The 21295-nt window shown below is 47.9% G+C and overlaps 5 protein-coding genes across 5 annotated transcripts; 4 read left to right on the top strand and 1 right to left on the bottom strand.

Moving 5' to 3' along the window:
• Positions 1-264: 264 nt before the first annotated feature.
• Positions 265-2030, top strand: GGS22DRAFT_169782 (FAD/NAD(P)-binding domain-containing protein). Its single transcript, XM_047962372.1, has one exon. It carries the CDS (start codon positions 493-495, stop codon positions 1732-1734), a length of 1242 nt encoding a protein of 413 aa, XP_047816410.1. The 5' UTR covers positions 265-492; the 3' UTR covers positions 1735-2030.
• A 3985-nt stretch (positions 2031-6015) lies between these two features.
• Positions 6016-9059, top strand: GGS22DRAFT_191166 (uncharacterized protein; the record flags this gene model as incomplete). Its single annotated transcript, XM_047965079.1, has 3 exons — positions 6016-6160; positions 6215-6605; positions 6662-9059. 3 exons carry the CDS (start codon positions 6016-6018, stop codon positions 9057-9059), a joined length of 2934 nt encoding a protein of 977 aa, XP_047816409.1.
• Positions 9060-13622: 4563 nt separating this feature from the next.
• Positions 13623-15496, top strand: GGS22DRAFT_46390 (uncharacterized protein). The gene has a single exon (XM_047967146.1). The coding sequence runs from the start codon at positions 13943-13945 to the stop codon at positions 15368-15370; it is 1428 nt and encodes a 475-aa protein (XP_047816408.1). The 5' UTR covers positions 13623-13942; the 3' UTR covers positions 15371-15496.
• A 2960-nt stretch (positions 15497-18456) lies between these two features.
• Positions 18457-19777, top strand: GGS22DRAFT_169775 (uncharacterized protein). Its single transcript, XM_047962371.1, has 3 exons — positions 18457-19000; positions 19087-19380; positions 19438-19777. Exons 1-3 carry the CDS (start codon positions 18909-18911, stop codon positions 19556-19558), a joined length of 507 nt encoding a protein of 168 aa, XP_047816407.1. The 5' UTR covers positions 18457-18908; the 3' UTR covers positions 19559-19777.
• GGS22DRAFT_46373 (Ydc2-catalyt-domain-containing protein) lies at positions 19629-21098 on the bottom strand. The gene has a single exon (XM_047967145.1). The coding sequence runs from the start codon at positions 20810-20812 to the stop codon at positions 19778-19780; it is 1035 nt and encodes a 344-aa protein (XP_047816406.1). The 5' UTR covers positions 20813-21098; the 3' UTR covers positions 19629-19777.
• Between the last annotated feature and the right edge of the window lie 197 nt (positions 21099-21295).

Here is a 21295-nt window from a genome sequence, read left to right as displayed (position 1 = left end):
TCGCCTGTCGCTTTTTGGGTCGCTTTTGTTTACGAGCCGAATATCTCCTATTTACCATCGGAAATAGCTGGTGCCTATTTCAACCTACCTATCAGCCCTATCACACATTATCGATCATCATCGTTTTACTACGCAGCATCTGACCGTAAGTAGCTAGTTGCGCATGTCGACACGTCAGCACCATGAGCCATAGTCCTACTGCGACGTTGGCAGGTTGGTTAGGTAGGTAAAGAACTACCTATTCAATAATGATCTCTAGGTACAAAGTAAGTACCTAGACAATAAATTGTTAGTTAATAGGCAGATACATATTCTTAGGAATATATATCATAGACGAATATCTCTCAACTCTACCGCAGACTCTATTTCAATGCCGACTGAATCCTAAATTACCCAGTATACCCTACGACAAGGTACCAGAGAATAAAAGTCCAAGGTTCCTAACACTAATCGTTTACTTTCACTACTACTCTATACGGAGTACTTAGGAAAATGTCATCTCTAAAAATTGCTATCATAGGGGCTGGCCCGGCCGGTTGTATGCTAGGGAGAATCTTATCACTCTCTAAGGTCCCATTCACAATTTATGAAAGCGATGCCAGCCCCAACTATCGCTCCCAAGGAGGCACATTGGACCTACACCCCGGGACAGGTCTAGCAGCTATGAAGGAGGCTCAATTATGGGATGAATTCGTAGAACATGCTCGCTTCGATGGCGATTACTTGATATTGACAGACAAGAACCTCAAGCCTTTCATGCGGATAGGTCCTAGCAATAAGCTCAGTGAGCGGCCTGAAATTGACCGCTTCCAACTACGCAGAATCCTAACGGAATCACTCCCAGAAGGCTCTATTAAGTGGGGGTATCGTCTACAAAGGGTCGAGGGGGATAATACATTAATCTTCGATCATACATCAGAGTCTGGTTTTGATCTCATCATTGGATGTGAGGGGGGATGGAGCAAGGTGCGAAGCTACATCTCGCCAGTGGTGAAACCACACTATACTGGAGTTGGGTATCATCGTCTGTCGATATTAGACGCGGCAACCACTGCTCCAGATATCTACAAGGTCGTCAATCGCGGAAGCCTATTCGCCAGCTCAAATGGGCAGAGGATGGCAGTACAACAGATGGGTGATGGGAGCATCAACGTCGCCTGGACATCGCAACGTCCCGAAAATTGGACTCAGACTTGCGGATATAACCCTCATAATATCGACCAAGTTAAGAAGGCAATCCTCACGGAGATGGAGGATTGGTGTCCAATGCTTCGAGGGGCGATCGACAAGGCATGCGATGACATATGCGACCCGAAAAATCTCTACCAACTCCCGGTCGGTTGGCATTGGGAACACCGCCGCGGCGCAACAATTATAGGGGACGCGGCGCATCTAATGGCCCCATTCGCCGGTGAAGGGGTGAACGTCGCGTTTGACGACGCGAGGAAGCTCGCTGCTGCTATTGTCAGAGCAGTGCAAGCAGGCGGCAAGGTAGATCAACTCGACGGGGAAATACAGGCATTCGAAGAGGAAATGTTCACACGTATGGAAGTATATCAACGTCAGACGGAAGATGTGACGAAACTCTGGTTCTTCAGTGAGGGTAATATGCGAGACGTAATTCCGAAAATAATGCTGATTCACGCTAAAGCCAAATTACCGACAATATTTCATCCTCTCGCATGGGGGCTCATAAATTCGTATTGGTTCGTCAAGACCAAACTCTCCGGTTAACCTACATACTCCTTTTTCGCATTATTTTGGGAGTTTGGTGTTATCGAAGGCATAATATTAATCAACGTCAAGTTTCTCGGCACAGCGCAATTCTCACTCGAACGATTAATGTTATTCTTAACTCCTAGACTCTCTAACTATATACTTGATGTAACTACACGTCAGCCACCCGTAACTAAAATGGATTATTGCGTGTTACTCAGAGCTGCCAGGTACTTTACGGCAGCGCCTTCTTGTGTTTCCTGTTTCAAGTCCTAAGATTGGCGAAGTTCCCGAGTTATCGCTAGAGGCAAGACATTATTAGGCCTTACCTGATTGATTCAAAATCCAATGTGACTTTGATCGGACGGGAACTCCCACTCCCACACCAAGGCAGCGTGGGGACAAGGTGCAGGGGCTTAGGCACTACAGAATCTGCGGCTTGCACGGCTGCAGATCTCTTTATTCTTCCTTCCCGTATCACTTGCAGGCGAGCGTAAACGGGGCTCACTTCTATTCTTGCGATTTCTTAGGTGAGAATAGTTAAAAGCTGGCCAGACCGAACACCCGAGGACACGATTGTTCACCCTAGGTCGCCCTATCAGTATGCAACCTTTCAAGCAAGGCGCAGAGCTTGCATCCATGCCATTTACATCCATTTCATAGAGTTTGGCCCCAACATAGTAGTCGTTGGGTTACAACGGACTATCGCCAGAGTCGCAACGCGCCTCTGAGCCTCATGAGTCTCTAACCATACCACCCACCATCAGCCTATATATTGATGATGAATGGTGGATATTGGTACTTTTTGCTTCGTTTCTACGGGGCGCAATGGTATTTCCGCGGTAAAAGATGTAGTTCTCGTGAGAAGACGTTGTTCTTAGTTTACCTAGGTATATGAAGAAGGCCGGTGCCGAATCAGGCTATCACGGAGCCAGGTAGGTACTAGGTGTCATGAGAAGTTGTCCGAATCTTGGGGTCAGTCACGCTGTCGATATTACAAGGGTCATTTAAGTGTGCTTTTTCCCCAAGCCCAACTTCATTCCCGTTACACCAATGACGTTCCCAGATAACTGAGTATGTTATAATCTAAAGACTCAGTACTTGATGAACCAACGAGGAACAATACGTGCAGAATGCCTCGAGTACCTAGTAGTTACACTTACACAATTAACTTGGAGCAAGCCAAGAAGGCCCCGGACTCCTTCTTACCTAACACTGGACCAAACAGGCTATCTATGTGCTTATGTAGCCATTTATGAGGCTCAAGATGTCAGCATTAGGCTATAGCCAAGTTAGTTGAGTCTAATAATGGCGCCTGTGTTACAGACCGAAGTCCTAGGTGCTTCTTACAGCCTTAAGAACCCTAATCGGGTCTGAATATCGGCCAAATTTAGGAGGCTATGCGAAGCATCCGTAGCTAACTGGTTTGATCGGGGTAATTATGTATCATGAGACTGCGTTATTTGCAGATAATTCCCGTGATACTAACACAGGATCAGGAGTAATAACCCTTGCCTTGGATTTGTGATCTCTGTACGCTTAGTACCTACTAGGTAAGTAAGTAAGCTGTCAACCTTTATTGTTAGTTAACATCATGGCACATGTTCTCTAACACAGAACGAAGCAGTGACCAAAATATCCGGAGTATTGTTACGTGCAACATATCGATATACCTTATTTTAGAGGTGAAAGTTGTATCGCATTCATAGACCTTACCTAAAATTCCAAGGCCCGACGACCAGAAAGTTGACCTGGTAAAGCATGAGACTCGACTGGCCTCGAAGCTGGTCTTGAATGTAACGTTGAAACGAGGGGATCTGAAGAGCACCACCGAATTAATGTGTGGGCAAACATTATTCTTCCTTAATGGCAGAACATGAGATCTTACTAGGTACCTACATATCCTTTTTTAATAGGAAAAATATTATATTGGAAGGGTTCTGTCTGCATGTAATATTTTGTCAACATACTTTTTAGCAGAGTAACCGAATTATCCCTTTTTAACGTACCCCTAATACTTCCTATTAGGTACCTTTTTCTATCTATAAAGTTTCTAAGGTTGAATCTAGGGCTGCTAAAGAGGTACCTAGGTACATAGGTATGTAACTACCCACATATTACTAAAGTACCTAATTCTGGGAACACCTGCTATTTCTATTGAACCCTTTCTGCGGCGGATTTATATTATCTTAACATGCGCGCTGCCTACAACTCTGATGTCCTGGTTCAATATTTTCTTAAAAATATGTAGCTCACCTACGTACCTTTAATATTGACTTATAATAATGGTTTATCCACAGGTAGATGCATACTTACCTACAGATCTGAATAAACGAACTTAAACAATTATCTACATGTGCAAACGGGAAACGGGAAATGCGGACGTCAAGTACTAGGTACCTGAGTTACGTCTAACGCCACAAAATGCACCTCTACGTCACAGTATAAGTACGGTTTCTACAGCTGATTCTGAACGATTTAAGACATTATAATATCTATGTACAGGCCCTAGACCATTCAAGATTCACAGTGCGAATTGTAACACATATAAACGTAGGTAGCTAAGGAAAGTGAATCATTGCCCAGTGATGTATATAATACACAGATAGCTGCACCAAGTCAGACCACCTTTAGCCCCTCCAAACCAATCCAATCACTTCCCGTACCTAAGTTTGACGCTCGGACCATCCACACGCTTCAAAAAGAAAAAGAGCTCTCAGGTCCCACTTACTTCTCGCAGAACGCACAACTGGATCGTGGTCTCCCACTTCATCCTTGGCCCACACCTGACCGAAAAAAGCACACCAAGCCCACCAAGCCCACCAAGCTCAAGAAAAAGACAGCCAACCTTGAATGTGTTAGCATATCGAAGTACCAAGGTATCCACCGAATGTAGGGAAACGCCATGTAACTCGCCAACCTCGATTTAGACCCTTTAGACCTTAAACACCACAACCTCCACTTTCCCATACATATCAACTTCTTCCATTCCCCAAGCTCCTACAACACTAACCCACCGCTCTCTAAGATCAGAGCAGAAATAAAAGAAGCAACGTCCTCTGCGACGAGGTTATCTTCTTTTTATAGACCGAGTTGGGGGTTGCAGAAGAGAGGAAGATACAGACAGAGTCGCAGAAACAGACACAGAAGCAGAAACAGAGAGAGAGATAGAAATAGCAAACCCAAGCAGCGAAAGTCGACCAATAACCCGAGGTGAGACACGACGACTTTCTTTACAGTACCTACCTACCTACCTACCCTCATCTGTAGTACCCATAAGCATTCAGCGCTCAGCACTCAGCATACAGCACATCCATAGCACTACAAGCACACTCACCTAGCACAACCCGGCACATCTGCTATGCAGTACATACATAATTATTATTTTAGGTAGCATGGGCATCCGTGGCCAGCTGCTGGCCCGCACTGCCCTGCCCTTTTTTTTTTTCTTGTCGAGGCCGTGTGTTCGATGTTCTCCCCAGAACAGAACAGGAACACAGACAGGATTGATTGATTTTGAGAAGAGCGAACGAGCCAGCAACTTATTTTTTTGACCACTCTTTTTTCTTTCCCCCGGTTACTTCCCGTCACTTCCAATCTGTCTGTGGTCGACCTTGTCAACAAAGCAACTTTTTTTCCCATCCCTCTTCTTCTTCGACGCTCTAGAACATTTTCCCTCTTTGTTTTATTCGCATTCACACTCTCTCGTGTGGCAGCAAGCTGCCAATAATTCTTCGCCATTTCGACCAAAATTCCCCCTTGCGCTCTTTCTAATTATCGTCTTGTTTCTAATGCGCTGACGTCCAGCCTTCTTATCCTACAGTCACACTGCTGCTTGGCAGAAGGTCAGGACATCGACCAGAAGCAGCACCGCTACTACACCGAATTCGACATCCTCCCACATCCAGGCCAGCGAAGCTTGTCTTCTGCAAGGCAAGCAAAGCCCCATTGGATTATCTTCGACGACCGAGACTTAACAAGTAAGTTAGCCCAACCATTTCCACGATCATAAGCTTCTTGTGAGACGTCGGGCTCAGATTCGCGTCACCTCCACCTCATTCCCTCAGATCCGCGCTAGCTGTTCCCGAACCGCAACTTTCCCATTGAAAACCTCATCGTTCCATCTCTACATGTTCTGTCAATTATATTGTACATATCACTTTTGTGGTTTTTACATACCCCTGTTCGACTTGGGCTTACCAGTCTTTTTTTTCTTGCAGGATTATTATCCCTGGCGGTGTCGAGTCGACTTCGAGACAATCCCCTCGTACTTGACCGAGTTTAACCTGTCACCTGAGAATGGTGCAGCAGAAGAAGGGTTCGGGCGAGTCGACGAACGGAATAAACAAGAGAGAATATTCTACCATGTCTTTTCAAAAGAAGGACATTCCAGATGCTAGAGTCATGGGGGTCAACTCTGGTAAGGGTGATGTTAAGCAGAATGGTAAGTCTTTCTTTTCGGCAAATATACTCTTGACTAGGATTAATATGGTTACAGGCTCGACAGTAAACTCCCAGAACAACTTTCGAACTGATAGTGCTATCTCCACCACTCCTCGCCCGGGTCGTGAGCGAGTCTTGCAACCATGGGTCGGACCAAGCAGCTCAGATGGCCTCGATCTGAGTTTAGAGAAGCCCAGCAGCGGTGGCGGTACATGGGATCAGTTCGCCGCAAATGAGCGTCAATTTGGTATCAAGAGCACGTACGACGAGAATATTTACACAACCGCAATTGATAAGAGCCACCCGCAATACAAGGAACGGGTGGCTGCGGCCGAGAAGAAGGCGAGAGAGATCGAACGAAGCGCAGCGTCCACCGCTCATGTTGCTGAAGAGAGAGTCATGGATTACACCGGCGGCGATGATGCGGGTGGTGATGAAGAGGACAAGTAAGTTTCCCTGTTGCATTATGTGTCTTAATGGGCTATAGTTAACCCCAAAATAGGTACAGCGGTGTCAAGCGACATGATTTCCCCCCTTTACCCAATAGCCGGGAGAACAAGTACACTCCACCAGCAAGACGAGCGCCGGCCGCAGCATCCACCGTAAAGGGCGCACCAGTTGACCCTGCCATCATATCGTCTCAGCTTAAACAGAAGAACCAGTCTGCTGCTACCAAGCAGGACGATAACAAATCTCGCCCTGTTCCCAAAGCCGAAGCTCCTGTGGCGTCTCCTACCGGCAAGCCCGCGGAGACCAAGCCCGATGGCAAAGTTGAGCCTCAGGGTAAGCCGGCGGAAAGTAAAACGGCGAACCAATCCACAGTTCCGTTGAGACCATCCGCGGCTACCAGCCGAACTATCTCACCTCAGGCCAAGGATGGTCAAGGTATTCCACCTAGTGCTACCTCCACTGTCGAACGGGACGTGCTCAAGGAATTCAAGACGTTCGCGAACCAACAGCGCCTGAACGCCGAGAAGGCCCGAAGCACTAAAGCTAAAGCCGATAAGGAAGTCAAGTTGATCGAACTGAAGAAGTTTGCTGATAGTTTCAAACTACCGACTCCAGTTCCTATGGATTTGATTTCGATTATCGCCAAAGACCCTGCAAAACAAAGAGAGATTCAAGAGAAGGCGAAGCGTGACGCTGCTGAAGTCGCCAAGAAGAAGGCTGAGGAGGCCGCTGCTAAGGAGAAGAAGGGTACTGTGACGAAGGAAGCTCAAGTCACAACAACAACACAGGCACCTCCTGAGAATAGAACTAGCCGCCCGACTACCAACGCTCCCAGTACGGCTAACGTGCCGGCTCCTTCTCGTCACCAGGGGAACCGTTCAAGCTATGCGCCTAATTCTTATACCTCCTATCAAGGCAATCGTGGAGGTCCACAGCAGCATATACAGCCAGGCGGCCGCCAGGGAAATCTAGGTGGGCGTCTTCGAGCGATAGAATCGCAAAAAGCGCAAGGTCAGGACGTTCGATTACCTCCCACAGGCCCTGCAAATGCAACTGATACCTCTTTCAACCGCCGCATGGGCGGTGTGTCGGGCCATTTGAGTGGAAAGCTGAACCCCAACAGCCACGAGTTTCGGCCTAGCGCGTTTGCGCCCTCATTCAGCCCCAACGGCCATCCTAGCGCAGGATCAAGCCCGCGCTCGACTGTCAATCATGCAACTGATATACAGCCTGTCAATTCCGCTACTACGCATGCACTACTCATTATTGTGACTAAGAAGAAGAAGGCGATTGATGGGAAGAAGTGTAACATTTTGGCCTTTGTGAAGACGATCCAACCGCCCGAGAACAAGAATTGGAATGAGAATGATGGTCTCCGACCATCTTACGATACCCCGCCTACCTGGCGTTCTGCGACTGACGACGAGAAGCCTGATTCTACTATGCGTTTGTCTTACGACGAGTACTTTGAGAGACAACCTTTCAACCCACAACCAACTCCGAACCCTCCTCACCTGCTTCCACAGTTGGCCCACCAGCACCAGCTACCTCTACACATGCAGCACGGCGCTCACCCTTCCGCGCCGCGACACTCTCCTCACGTACCTCCCGTCCAGGTTCATGGACAGCATGGTCCTGTTCCTCATGCCCCGTTCAACGGAGCGGATGATCATAGAATGATGCATTCCAACTCGTCACAGTCGTACTCGTCCCCAAGAATGGGTCAAGTACCGATGGTCTATCCACCCAACATGAATTCGGCTCAGATGCCGTACAACCAGCACATGATGCCTGCATTCATGGGGCCTGGAGGAGGACCCCCCATGAACCAGTTTAACCGCAGTTTTTCGAACACCCCTCAGTATGTGCCACCCCAGCAGGCGGGAATGGGCGCGCCTATGATGATGCAGCCGCAATTTATGGCTCCGCAGCCGATGGTCGCTGCTCCTCCTCAAATGCAGCCATATCCTACCGGCGGCCACTTGCAGTTCATGCCTCCCGGCACCACCCCGCCGCAACCGATGCCTGGAACTAATGGCTATCCCAGCCCGGGAAGACCGGCGGCAACTATGATGGCCCACCAAGGATCACAGCAGGGACAGCCGATGTATGGCGTGAGCCCCGGCATGCAATACCAGCAGCCGGTGACTTTCGTGCCACAGCCGCAGGGGCAGAGTAAGTGGCAAAGGCGATACTCTAATCAGAGCAAGAAGATGACTAACACGCCAGGTGAAGTGAATAACATGCGGGGATATAATAACCCCGGCCCCCAGCAGCAGTTCGGAACGAGCCCGCAACAGGTCCACCAGTATGGACCGCCTCACCGAAATGGAAGTAATAACTTCAAGAATTACCAGAATCACAGCCAGCATCAAGGTCCGCAAGGTGCGCACGCGATTCCGTCGGGTCCACAAGGTCGATCTTCGGACGGCCCCGACGAAGCTAAGTGAACGAGAGCTCTCGACACTGCTCTCGAAGAACTTAACCAGCGCCGCGCTCCAGCGCATATTTAATTTCTTCATTCAACTTAGCATCGATATCAAGTAGTCCATGCTCACCGATTCTATGGTCGCCTTTGCATGGACATCTAGCGATATCGGAATAGCGAACCCGGCCGGGTGTACGCCTCTTTGAAAACCCTGCAGTTAGGAGAAGACCTACTGAGGACATTTTGTTACTAAAACCGGCCGCTCGAGAGTCGCGACGCATATCCTGCCAGATCTTAAAACCGATACGCATAAGCCAATCATCTTCTATGGCGTGGCCATCAGTTACCGTTACCTTGGCCTCCCAGGATATGTCTCTCAAATGTTTATTCGCCTGAGCAGTGATTAGCTTGGGAAGACGCTGGCCCGGATGAGGGAATGTTGGAGCAGTCGGTGATGGGGGTTGAGGTGAAGCAACTTGAGCTCCTACAGTTCGAGGAAGGAGAGGACTCGAATAGCTTTATCGGGCTGAGTGCTCTAGTTGTTCGGGGTGGTTGTGTTTACATTAGCATCGCAGTCCGCAATACTCGAGTTTCATCTAAGGACTAGCATCAGCCAAGACCGAGGACAGGATGTCTTGTGAGATTGCTGGCCGAAGCAGCGATCTCACAGCCGGAATCGTCATTGATACAGTCCTCAGGTATGTGAACAGGGTAGCCATATCCTAGTATTGATCTCGGAGATACCAATAAAAATAGTGTTTTACACTAATAGGTCCCGTCCTATTATAAAGATATGCAGTGACGAGTTCGGCCATACCTAGGTAGATATATTTCGATGCTTAGTTGCAGGTAGGTGCGTAGATACCTACTTAGGTGACGCGCATGTGAAGGAAGTCGGTTCACGCCCTGTCTCGATAGGTACCTAGTTACTGTAGTAGATATTCTAGCTAAATTAGCTCTATGGCCTATCCATAAGGATAGCTTCGGCGCTGTCTCGAGTATATGTTGATGACGCCAAATTGTACAAGACCTAACTCCGTAGTAAGTCTAACTGGGCGGAGATCTTTATATCTACCTAACTACCTACATATCGTACATCCCTACTTAGATATTCACTTAGAAATGGTCATATCGCATGAACAATACTAAATCAATGCTACATAATCACTTCACCTAGATTTGGTGCCATTCGGGGTTACCCGATTTATTCACCTACTAGATTCAGAACTTTCAATTGGGCGGCCGAAGGAAGAGGCGAAGGACGAATTTGTGCGCGCCTGAAACCTCTAGGCTTGGAAGTGCATCCTAATGAAGGTCTTGTAATATACAGACCAAGAACGGACGATGTACATTGTTTATTCAGGTACTCTGTAGGTATACATGCCTCATTTGTGTTCATAGGTATATAGTAGTTTATAAGTAGGTATCAGTATAGGTAACGAGGTGTCGCCATCATTGGCTGCGACGCTCTTCTACCACGACCTACTGTCTGTCTCATCACGTTACTTTAATTCTCACATAGAGTCAATTGATATAGTTCACCTTAGTTGCGCCTTTGTTAGATACCCACTCGTTGCATTTTAATAGCATTGTACATCCCAATTCTGTATCTACGAAACTATCGAAGGACGAAGGCTACGTAAGTATGTCAGGCCAAGAAAAGATTTTGACTGAATGTGGATAGATATTACAATACTTTATTTAAACTGGTGGAAGTTGTTGTAACGTAGGATCTACTCAAGTAAATGACCTCTATTAGGCACTCTCATTCCTAAGGACTATTTCATGACGAAATGACGATGTTGATAAATAAAGCATTGAAACAGACGAGGCGGCGAGGGTGATGAGGCTGACTGACTTACACCTGCCCTAAGTAGGCATTGCGACCGCCGTCATCCTGGCCGACCAAGGAAAATAACGTTGAGCCACTATATATGAGGGAACGGAATGGAGATGACGCTTCATGCGAACCGGGCAAATTCGGCGGGTGGATACCAGTTCTGGATGTTTCAGTGTTTCGAGCTTCTAGCCAATGAGAAGTCCCCGTGGGCTCCCTCAATTGTCCGTTTGAGATCTTGTGCAAGGATAAGGAGAAAAGGGGGGTTTAATGTTTAGACGTTTCAAGATCGGCCTACGTATGTAAGTCTTGGAGAAAAGAGAAGAAAAAATCACCGAAATGCATCCTATTTTTCTACGACTTTACTTTTATGTCCATCGCTGATTCTTAGGTTCGGGGATAATCCGTGTGTATCGGTCATGGATGTTCGAATCTAGTTGACAGGCTATTCTTGTACATTGCCTACTTGGAACGGTGACTAGACAACTGGGGTAAGTACGAGGTAATTCACGTGGAAAATGATTCCATCGTTGAGAGATGCCCGTAAGTAAGTGGGAGGTGGGAGGTGGCAGGATGTTGAGATTTTTTTCCATTTCTTTTTTCTTCTTTCCTGTACGCAATGATGCGATCGCTGCAGATCTGCAGTGTATACCGAGCTTTGCGAACCATCTCAGCCAATAGGAGCATTTCCCCCCTGATTTTTGCTAACATCTACTTCGTATGTACATTGTATTCGTATTTATTGGCCCGTGCTCCTGCTTCTCGCATGCGTGCAACCGAAGAATGAAAAGTTCGGACATGGCTGGGACCTCTATCCCAGAGATCTTCAAGGTTTAGATGATAGTCGGCTTTATTACGGGAATCTCATTGAGGGAAAATTTTGGGTGGAACGGACAAAACAGACTGAGTAACGAACGATGGCAAACTTACAATCTCACGATATATTGATCATGTTCAATATCATATTCAATCATATGCCGGTCGTTTCTCATCCTATTCACCTCCGAGTAATACCGCATCTCATAACTCCCGTTGTCCGATTCATAGTTACACAATTTATCCACATTAATATTTAGATGAATGTCGCTAGATATGTCGCTGAGCATAACTTAGGGAGGGTTGATATTCTATCTGATTCTACTTTAAGTTAGAATAGGAAAGAAGTTGACGTGATTGAATGAATGGATTTGCTGGTACGTAGGCTCAGAGCTCGTAAAGTTCAAATTCAAGGTTGACGTTTGGATCCCTCCCCCCCTTATCAAGCATTGACATCTGTGGCTGGGTACAGGTAGGCAGGGTTAGGCTACTACCTAGTAGGTGGATCTGGTGGATGCACCTACTCAAACCTAGACCTGATGGACCTGCTGGACCTGCCAGATTTCCAAGTTAGTGGAAGGCAGGTGAGATGGAAAAGGGTAGAGATCCCCTGAAACCCGCTTTCTCGACTAAGTCGATCGTCGTTTGCGCTGCGGCCAATGAATGGCTCCTCCTGTTTAAGCGTTTCACCAATTCAGGTACCCGATGTGACTGATTGGTTCAGATTAGCTTAACTTAGTTTCCCCCACCACCCACCTTCAGCTTTACCGCCGCACCGTACCGGCAACGACCGCGCATACTTTTCGTCTCTTGGCTCTCAATCGTTACTTTTTTCTTTCCCTATCACAAATTCACAATCCAGTCCCCATTCCCCTTCTTACCCCATGCAGCCCAGCCCATGTTGACGGAACATCATCATGTATACAATTTATATGTACGTTGACGTGTGAATGGAGGGAAATAAGAGAAGCTTGTTTTTCTAAAGGGTATTGTTTTAGATGTCTCCTTTCATCTGTACCCTGCCGTCTGACTGCTTGTCTCTGCTTGTTTACTGGCCATCCATCCGACGGCCACCTACTTTATCTCTTTCAGGAATGCGCAGATCCGCCTTGCGAAGATCGATGCATGACCACTCCACTCCACACCTCAGCGGCTGCCCAGCAATCCCAGCAATTCCATCCTCCGCGGTTCTGTGCTTAGTGCATAGCATTGGTGTGTGTGGTTCACACCTTTTACCAGCGGACTTTCATCCCTGCGTTTAAGTGCCGTCTGCTACTACTACAACTAGCAACTAGGCAGTTAGTTATGCATAGGATGTACGCACTATCATGGATGTCGCTTTTTACTCCATATTAAGTAGGTCCTCTATGTGGCTGTAGATGCCCGGCATCTATACTTGATGTGGACGGGTGGGTATTTGGTACTTGTAGAATTTATGGAATATGTGGAATCTGTGGACATTGGCGGGGCTCAACCCATGTCCCGAATTCACGTTCACGATCCAGGGGCTTCCCGACCAAGACAAGATGTCAGCCGAATGACAGAGGGCGGGACCTCACGGGTTAGGCGAAAGCCAGCCATCATGGGGAGTGCAGGGTTTGGTCTTGGTTAGTCTTGTCAATTCTAGATGTGACGTTGACTTTCGGTGCGCAACCGCCGCTCTCTCCTATCTTGAATATAAAGATGTTGCTAGTCACCCCGTCACCACTGACTCCCTCCCTCCTCACTTCATCTCATCTCATCTGCCTCACCGGAGCAGCACAAGATTTTCTCGTCTCCCCTACCACTCTCCTTATAACATCACATTTTTTATTCTTGCTGGTCATTTGATCAGGAAATCCCAGGCGGTTTCCTATTTACCTATTGTGCACTTGTGCATCACTTCATTGTTACCACGGTCATTTAGCACCCATCAACACTCTATATAAACAGCATCCATTGTTAACCTGGAACCCAACTTGTCCCCATACCCCAGAAACAAAGTCCCCGTGGCAAAAACTCTGCAAAACATCGCAGACCGATCCGTCTTTGTTTAAGTCCCTCCTTTCAGCAATCGAAAGTTTTGACACTGCCTTTATTAGGCCGTAGATCCCTTGGAAATCCCATCCTGCCGCGTTTTCGACACTTTCACTCTTCCAGATCGCGGATTCTGAGACGTGCCTTTTCGGTACAGCACATTCATTTTTTCTTCTTCGAGAAGCCAGATTTTTGATTGATTCGATATCACCGATTATCACCCACGAATATTCAAGATGCAGATCCGATCTTTCCTCGTGGCCGCCCTCGCTGCTGGTACAGCTACGGCCCACATGAACATGAAGGACCCTCCCCCTCTAGCCTACAAGGGCAACCCGAACGCCAAGGAGCCGAATATCGATTACTCCATTACCTCTCCCATCACCCAGGCCCAGTACCCTTGCAAGGGCTACCTGAAGCTTCTCGGCACTCCCGAAGGCGCATCCGTGAAGACCTACGCTCCTGGTGGCCAGTACAGCATGAGCGTCGAAGGAGGAGCCGCTCACAATGGAGGAAGTTGCCAGTTATCCCTTTCCTACGACAAGGGTACCTCGTTCACCGTCATCAAGTCGTTCATCGGCAACTGCCCTACGAGCTCCGGTGGTACCTTCAACTTCGGCATTCCTTCCGACGCTCCTGAGGGCGACGACGTCGTCTTCGCCTGGACTTGGGTCAACCACACCGGTAACCGAGAGTACTACATGTCGTGCGCTGTTGTTACTATCAAGGCCGGTGCCACAAAGCGTGGCGATGTTCCCACGATTGAGGCGAAGCGCGCTACAACTGCTTTCGCCAGCCGTCCCAAGGTCTTCGAAGCGAACTTAGGAGGCCAGTACTGCACCAAGGAAGGTGTCGACACCGTCTACCCCGAGCCTGGTCCGGATGTTGAGAACACTTCGACTAGCCCTGGCCCCGCCATCCTCTGCTCTAGCGGCGCAGATGTTCCGGCTGGTTCAAGCTCTGGTGGATCTGGCTCGGGATCTGGCTCCAGCGCTGGTGCAAGCTCTGCCGCTGCCACGTCCGCTGCTGCCACATCCGCCGCAGCTACCTCTGCCGCAGCTACCTCCGCTGCAACTTCTTCCCCAGCCACGTCTGCCGCCGGTGGTGGTATTCAGATCTCAGCTTCAATGTACGTATCAAGTTCCTCACGATCCACTCCAGCCTCTTCTGCTAGTTCAGCTACCAGTTCAGGCTCACCTGAGGTTTTGACTGTCATCCCGATTACCGGACTAACATCTTCCAGTACTGGCGGCGTTTTCGTAACTGTCGCACCGTCCTCAACCGGAGCTGCTGCTACTTCAGCCCCCTCTCCTACCACTTTCTCTACGGCGACCAAGCCTTCGCAAAGTGTTGGAGCTGGTACCGGAGCATCATCCTCGGCTGCCGCTGGAGGAAACACTGGTTCGGCTACCACGAGCGCTAAGGCTCCCGTAGGCACCGGTGGCGCGGCTGGAACTCAATCCGGCGCTTGCACTGACGAAGGCGCATGGTCCTGCGCACCAGACGGCTCATCCTTCCAGCGATGCGCTTCCGGTCTATGGAGTGCTGCGATGCCTATGGCCCAGGGCACTAAGTGCAGCCCCGGTGTTAGCAACACCCTTAGCTTGGCACGACGTAGCCGCGTTCGCCGCTCAGGCACCGGTCTCAGCCGCGTGGCATTCTAAAGCAGCTCTCTTTGGACGTTCGTTGGACCGACGACAAGCAAGGGACTTTGAAGTTCTAGTACATATAAAACCTTGAGGCCGAGGGGACGGGATATCCTTCAGCCAACCTTTCTGCATTGTACATATTCGCACTTTTTCACTTCTTTCCACTTTTTCCCTTTTAGGGGCTTTTTCTTCTTCTTTCGATAGGGACTTGTACACAAGATCTCGGAAAAGGGGACGGTGTTCCGGATGACTGACTGGAACAGGGGCTAGCATTTGGTATTACCCTCAAACATGCGGGGAGACGAGACGAACACATAGCACATCTTGAGATGTTGCCTCACATAGATCAATACGATCTTCATGACCAAAATTTTTGATTTATTCTTTGTGTGATGTGACTTGAATGCTCGGATTGATTTATAACTAAGGGCGATAATAGTGTTACTTGAGTATTATCTGATATCTGCCAGCCTTTCCATGTCTTCCACTTAATACGACCAACCCCCATTCTTCGGATCCAAGAATAGAAATATTAAAGTCGTAAATCCCATCCATACTTACAAGCCTAGCCCTTCAGAATGCTATGGGCCTTAGAATGAGCTTTCCGGCCCCAAACCTGTCCGCGCCTCTCTAATCAAAATATCTGTCCTACTTATCCCATTGGGATGAGAAGGTGAGTTTCCTCCAACGTCCATTTAGGGTTATTTACGTAGTACTTGGAGCTACCAACGCTACGACACTTACGCCACTATGGCCCAAGATAAGTTCATTCGAACGACGATGTTACTTTGCTGTTAATTGCTCTCCATTACGTCCGAGCGAATTTCCGATTTTAGCTTCATTGAACCCCTCAAATCACTTTAACCTTACCATCTACCTAATCTTTCATTACCATTAACACATATCATCTAGGTAGAGGTTCATTGAGAGTTTCCACACTCCAAGTAGGCTGATATAATTGTATTATCACATCTGTGGTATCTAGATACATAATTCTATAGGTACATGTAGTAGAATATAAGAGTAGTTATATCTTATTGAATGATAAGCGTTATTTAGTAACGTTTAGTTGTGTCAGTAGGCAGGTCATGAGGTTCGATAAGCAATGATGGGTAGGTTATGAATGTGAAGTTGAAAAGGCAGGGTCTTGTGGCTGTCTTGCACTACGACGCGTCGATAGGTGTTGATCAATGGTTCTCCAAAACATCCAATCCCCTTTCCATCATTGAGCGCTATCCCAGCGCGACATGATAGGGATCATCATACGGATCCCTGAACATCTTCTGTGCTCGAATATTGAAATACTGTGAACATCTGTTGTGAGATGTCTTGACCGCCGTAATACTGTCGACGTTTCCCCACGACGAACGAAGGATATCCATTCGGGAAATGTTGTAATTCCTGGACCGGAGAGAATGATCTCACTCCCAAAGTGCCTAGTGGCATGTTTTTGAGTAGGTATTAGCACCGACTTCCCTCTTAACTTTTGATAAGAATGTTTGTATCGCGGTGCTATAAGTCGCTCTACTGTCCTTCTCCTCCTCTCGATCCGCGAGAGCGAGATAGGAACGGGTTCGTACCCGTGCGGGGTCCGTAGGTGTTGTGCCCACATTACACTGCGGACACTGAAGGCGTGGGCTCGCCTCTCGTAGACTACTTAGCGTCGTCGGATTATATAGTAGTCGCAGGTTAGTGACTAAGGCAATGTGTATAAGGCTCTTCTGATCGACGAATAACTTAAGTATTCGCATATGAAATGAAAAGTGATCTACATTGTCGAGAGATAGAAAGTTGTGGATTATCCCCAACACAAGTCATCCCGGTATCGTCGAACTCTTCTCGTTAACACACTTCAAGGAGAGACCAGGACGCCATTAGTGGACATGATGTACGAGATGCTAAGGCGTCGGTTGGTTATGGGTTAGGATGCTGTGACATCGTATTATGTACCGATTTATTTAGTCATGTCTGGGAAAACGCCGAATAGGTGCGTTAGCGAGACTTTAGTTGGGTCTCTTCCCACTGTAGATAAGACGGTGGGGTGTGTAAATATGTATTCCCTGGAATAGGGAATTGGTGTTAATTGCTCTTCTTGTCCCCCAATTGAAACTGGATTATAATATCCAGGGACGTCATTTAAGTCCAGAACTGTGCCTATTCTTTGAACAGATTTGGAGATTGTTGGTGATCTGATGTTGATGGCGAGAAGAAAACATGCATCCTGGGCCAGTCCGGATCTCCATAGAGGCATCTACTTGGTATCGAGGAGCCTCTTGTATTGTGCTTGTCTAAACATAGATACCTCTAGCACGGGTCAGAGGAGGTGAGCCGTGGGGGTTTAGCCATCGTCAACTGTAGGCAAACTGAGGTGGTAAAATAACCCTTAAGTATTGATGCTGATGGGAATAATAAGGAGTTAAAAAGGATTAAGATTAATTGGGCGCTGATTCTCAACTGGATGAAGAAGAATCCGTAGTAGAGCCATCAGTAATTAACTGAAATAACGTCATTAAGAAAAGAAAATAGCCAGAATTAATATTGGACATTTTGAAGACGGAGGTAAGAGAATGTGTAAACTAAGAGTTGAGACAGGTGAGATATAAATAATATTTCTCTCTAGATACCCCACTTGTTGGATTGAGATGTATATAGGTATATTTGCGCAGAATAAATGTTTGTTACTCAGAATGACGTAGTTATTTGCATAGTCTGTATCCTTATTCTTCTGGAAAACATGGGACGCTCTGTCTACACATTGGTTGTTTGCTGAGAGTTTCGCTGCTTTATCCTTTCTAAAATGAATATAAATAGAATGCTAATAGATCAAATTATGATATGTTTTCTCGTTTCGATAACTGGTTGGTACTTAGATAGGAGTAGTCACCTAATGATACAGAATAGGTAGTGACAACCAGGAAACCATGGAAATGCTTTACAAGATAACTTTTTGTGCCGACCATAGCATTCAATCCATAAAGTTGCCTAGATGGTAACCGTCGCACCGTATTCGGATATCCGACCTTCACGGGTTGGTGTGTGTGTGGCTGAGACATAAGTAGTAAGCCACATATTGACGTTAAACCCGATTTGTGTCTAGATAACTTATATAAGCAGCCGACGTCAGGATCCTTGCAATTTAAATTTCACCGAGGTTTTTCCTGAATTGACAAGGACCGGTGGAGTCGGTGCCCCATGTCGCATCGGTTCGAGGATTGAATTCAGGAGAGAGCGAAACATTTGCGGCGCGGTTCATTCCTTTTTACCATCCATCATCACTATCACCATCAAACCTCATCAATTGTTTCCATTGGGAATTCGCAGTCATTCTTTACGCTGCAGTCTCGTCACTCATTATTTGCATCAGTCATTCTTTCACCTATCAACTAGACAATCTCTGCGAGAACTATTTAGCTCCGCTCCGTGTATTCCCAATCGATTCGATCATCAATTCGTCGCGTACCATTTCGAGCTCGTGTTTCATTTGCATTTCCCGATAGATTCCCCCGATTCGTTAAAGTTCTTCTCGAGTGATATCCATACCACGTCCGTCACGATGCGTCCTTCATTCGCCGTTTTCACCGCCGTCATGGCCTCCGTCCAGGTTCGCGCCGCTATGCCTCCGGCTTGTTTGTTGTCTGCTCTTGGGTATGTCGGATTGATTTGAGTTGGACTGGCTCAGGGGAAATCATTTGTAGTGCGAACGATGAGACTAACCGTAATGATCCATACAGTGTTCAGCAGAACCCTACCGACATGAAGGCCGTCTGCGGTGATCTTCAGCAAGCTATCCAAGGCAACTTGACCGATGCCTGCCACACCGATGTTCTCCCTGCGGCTTACAAGGTCTATTCCTCCAAGTGCTTGGCCGAGGGTGTAACCGTTGCTGCTCTTCCCACCGCGACCTCTTCTGGTGCTTCCAGCAGTGGCTCTGCCTCTGCTACCGGCTCCGGTGTCGCCTCTGCTTCTGCTTCCGCAACTGGCAGCACCTCCGGCACCTCTGAAGCAAGCAACTCTGCCAGCTCCACGTAAGTACTATATACAATTTTGTCGATAATTTTTGCTAACGGCTGTTTCTTTTGTAGTTCTAGCAGCAGCTCTGCCGCTGCCACTGGTAACGCGGGCATTGCTACTGAGCCTCAGCCCTTCCTCTATGCTGCCGCTGCACTTTTCGCTACCGGATTGACCAGTGTCCTCTTCTTGTAAACGGGTTATCGAATGGGTTGTGGGGAGAAGTAGTCGATGGGCGTCGTTGAAGAGAGTTTGGTTGATGTTGGCCTGGGCCTGTTATACCCCAATCTTCACGGGCTCGGTTTTGCTTGGAATTGCGTTGCGCGTAGGGTAATGGAGAATAGTCTTGACGAGGACCTGGGCCTTGGTTTGAATATAGATGGATATTTATACAATTGCGATTAAACGCTTATTTCATATTTCATCTAGTGGTGTGACGATTTCTTTGTCTAAGATATCTGAGTCTAGGAGCTCTAGTAGCTTCTTTTCATTAAGGAGGAGCGCTCTGTTTTCCTCCCATTTTAGCCAGGCCACGCCTTGCAAGAGACAGTCCGTCAGGTCATCAAGCTTCCGAGGCCAAGCTTCATATGCCGAAAACTCTTCCGCAACACGCGACTTGGACTTACGGGCACCACCTAATCTCAGGCGGAATTGCTGAATAGCATTCTCAATATCGTCATTCCCAGGCAAAATAACTTGGTCCTTAGATTCCCTCTTCAGCCAACCCGTTAGGACGCCGATCTTATATCTCTTACTCTGCATCGACTTTGACTCCTTGCGCGCTTTCCCCTCGACGCCCTTCCTAGCTTTACTCTTTGGGACATCCTCGGGATCCACCGGCCAAAACCGTGCGACATTAGCTGGAGACACGGATGTGACATCGCCGTCCCAGTATCCCAGTTCTCGCGATGTACGCAGTGAAGCGTGGAGCATAGCCTCTAGCGTATTTACTCGAACTGTCCACTCCAATATCCCGGCCGCGCCTTGATTGCGCCAACGCTGCCGCTCGATGACCACGTGTGTCGGTTTCAGGGGCAGCAAGTCCTGCCGCACTAGCCGGTCCGCAGCGATGGCTAGAGAGGCCGGGCTGAACTGATCCGGATCGACCGGATCGTCTGGCGATATGTCGAAAAGCTCCCGGCGTTGCCAGGCGTGTAGGTTTATGCGCAACGGGCTGCGTAGGGCTTCGGCTGTTAGAGACGCGGGCTTCTTTTTTCGTCCGGACGAAGCGGCGGTAGGGGATAAGAGACTGTACCCCAAGTTCCGGATTCCCATGTCTATACTTAGGACCAATGGCTGGGTCTTAGGTGCCGGTAGCTGGGAGATGGAGAGGAGACGCTCGACAAGCTCTGTCTTTAGGCCTGATGTCTTGGCGCCGCATAGAGATGCCAGTTGCTTCAAGTGCGCAACTTTGAACTTTGGCAGGAGCGTTTCTGGCGTTGATGGCATGGTAGCGTTGGATTATCCCACATACGTAGTATGCGACCAACCTTTCTACCTTATCTATGCGCGGAGTGTGAAGCCATGGGTGGGAGAGAACTGCTACGTGTGGGTAGAGGCGGGATAGAAATATGCAGGTTCCGTCTAGTTTGATGCTGTCTGAGCCAAAGGTGTCCTTTCTCTTATGTTGCCAAGCCGTCGACGGTTGAAATCGTCGTTAATACTGGCCGATTGGTTTACATTGACCCTATTCCCAAATTTCAGATATAAATGTCGACAAATTTGTAGGTGGATCCTGAAGCTACGAACATGTACATAGGTACAACATCGAACATCTCCACCTGTACAGGTTACATGCACGTCAAAAAGATCACGTGCTCCGGGGAAGTATTGATGACGGTAGTGGCGGTAATATTTAATCTCGGGTACCTACGGCAGACAATAAAACCTCAATTATTGCCTATGTACCCACGTATCAAAACGACCGGCGTA

Source organism: Annulohypoxylon maeteangense (assembly GCF_022496945.1).
Source record: "Annulohypoxylon maeteangense strain CBS 123835 unplaced genomic scaffold GGS22scaffold_15, whole genome shotgun sequence".
Taxonomy (NCBI): Eukaryota; Fungi; Ascomycota; class Sordariomycetes; order Xylariales; family Hypoxylaceae; genus Annulohypoxylon; species Annulohypoxylon maeteangense.
The sequence above is the reverse complement of the archived record's forward strand: the minus strand, read 5'-3'. Positions and strand labels throughout refer to the sequence as shown.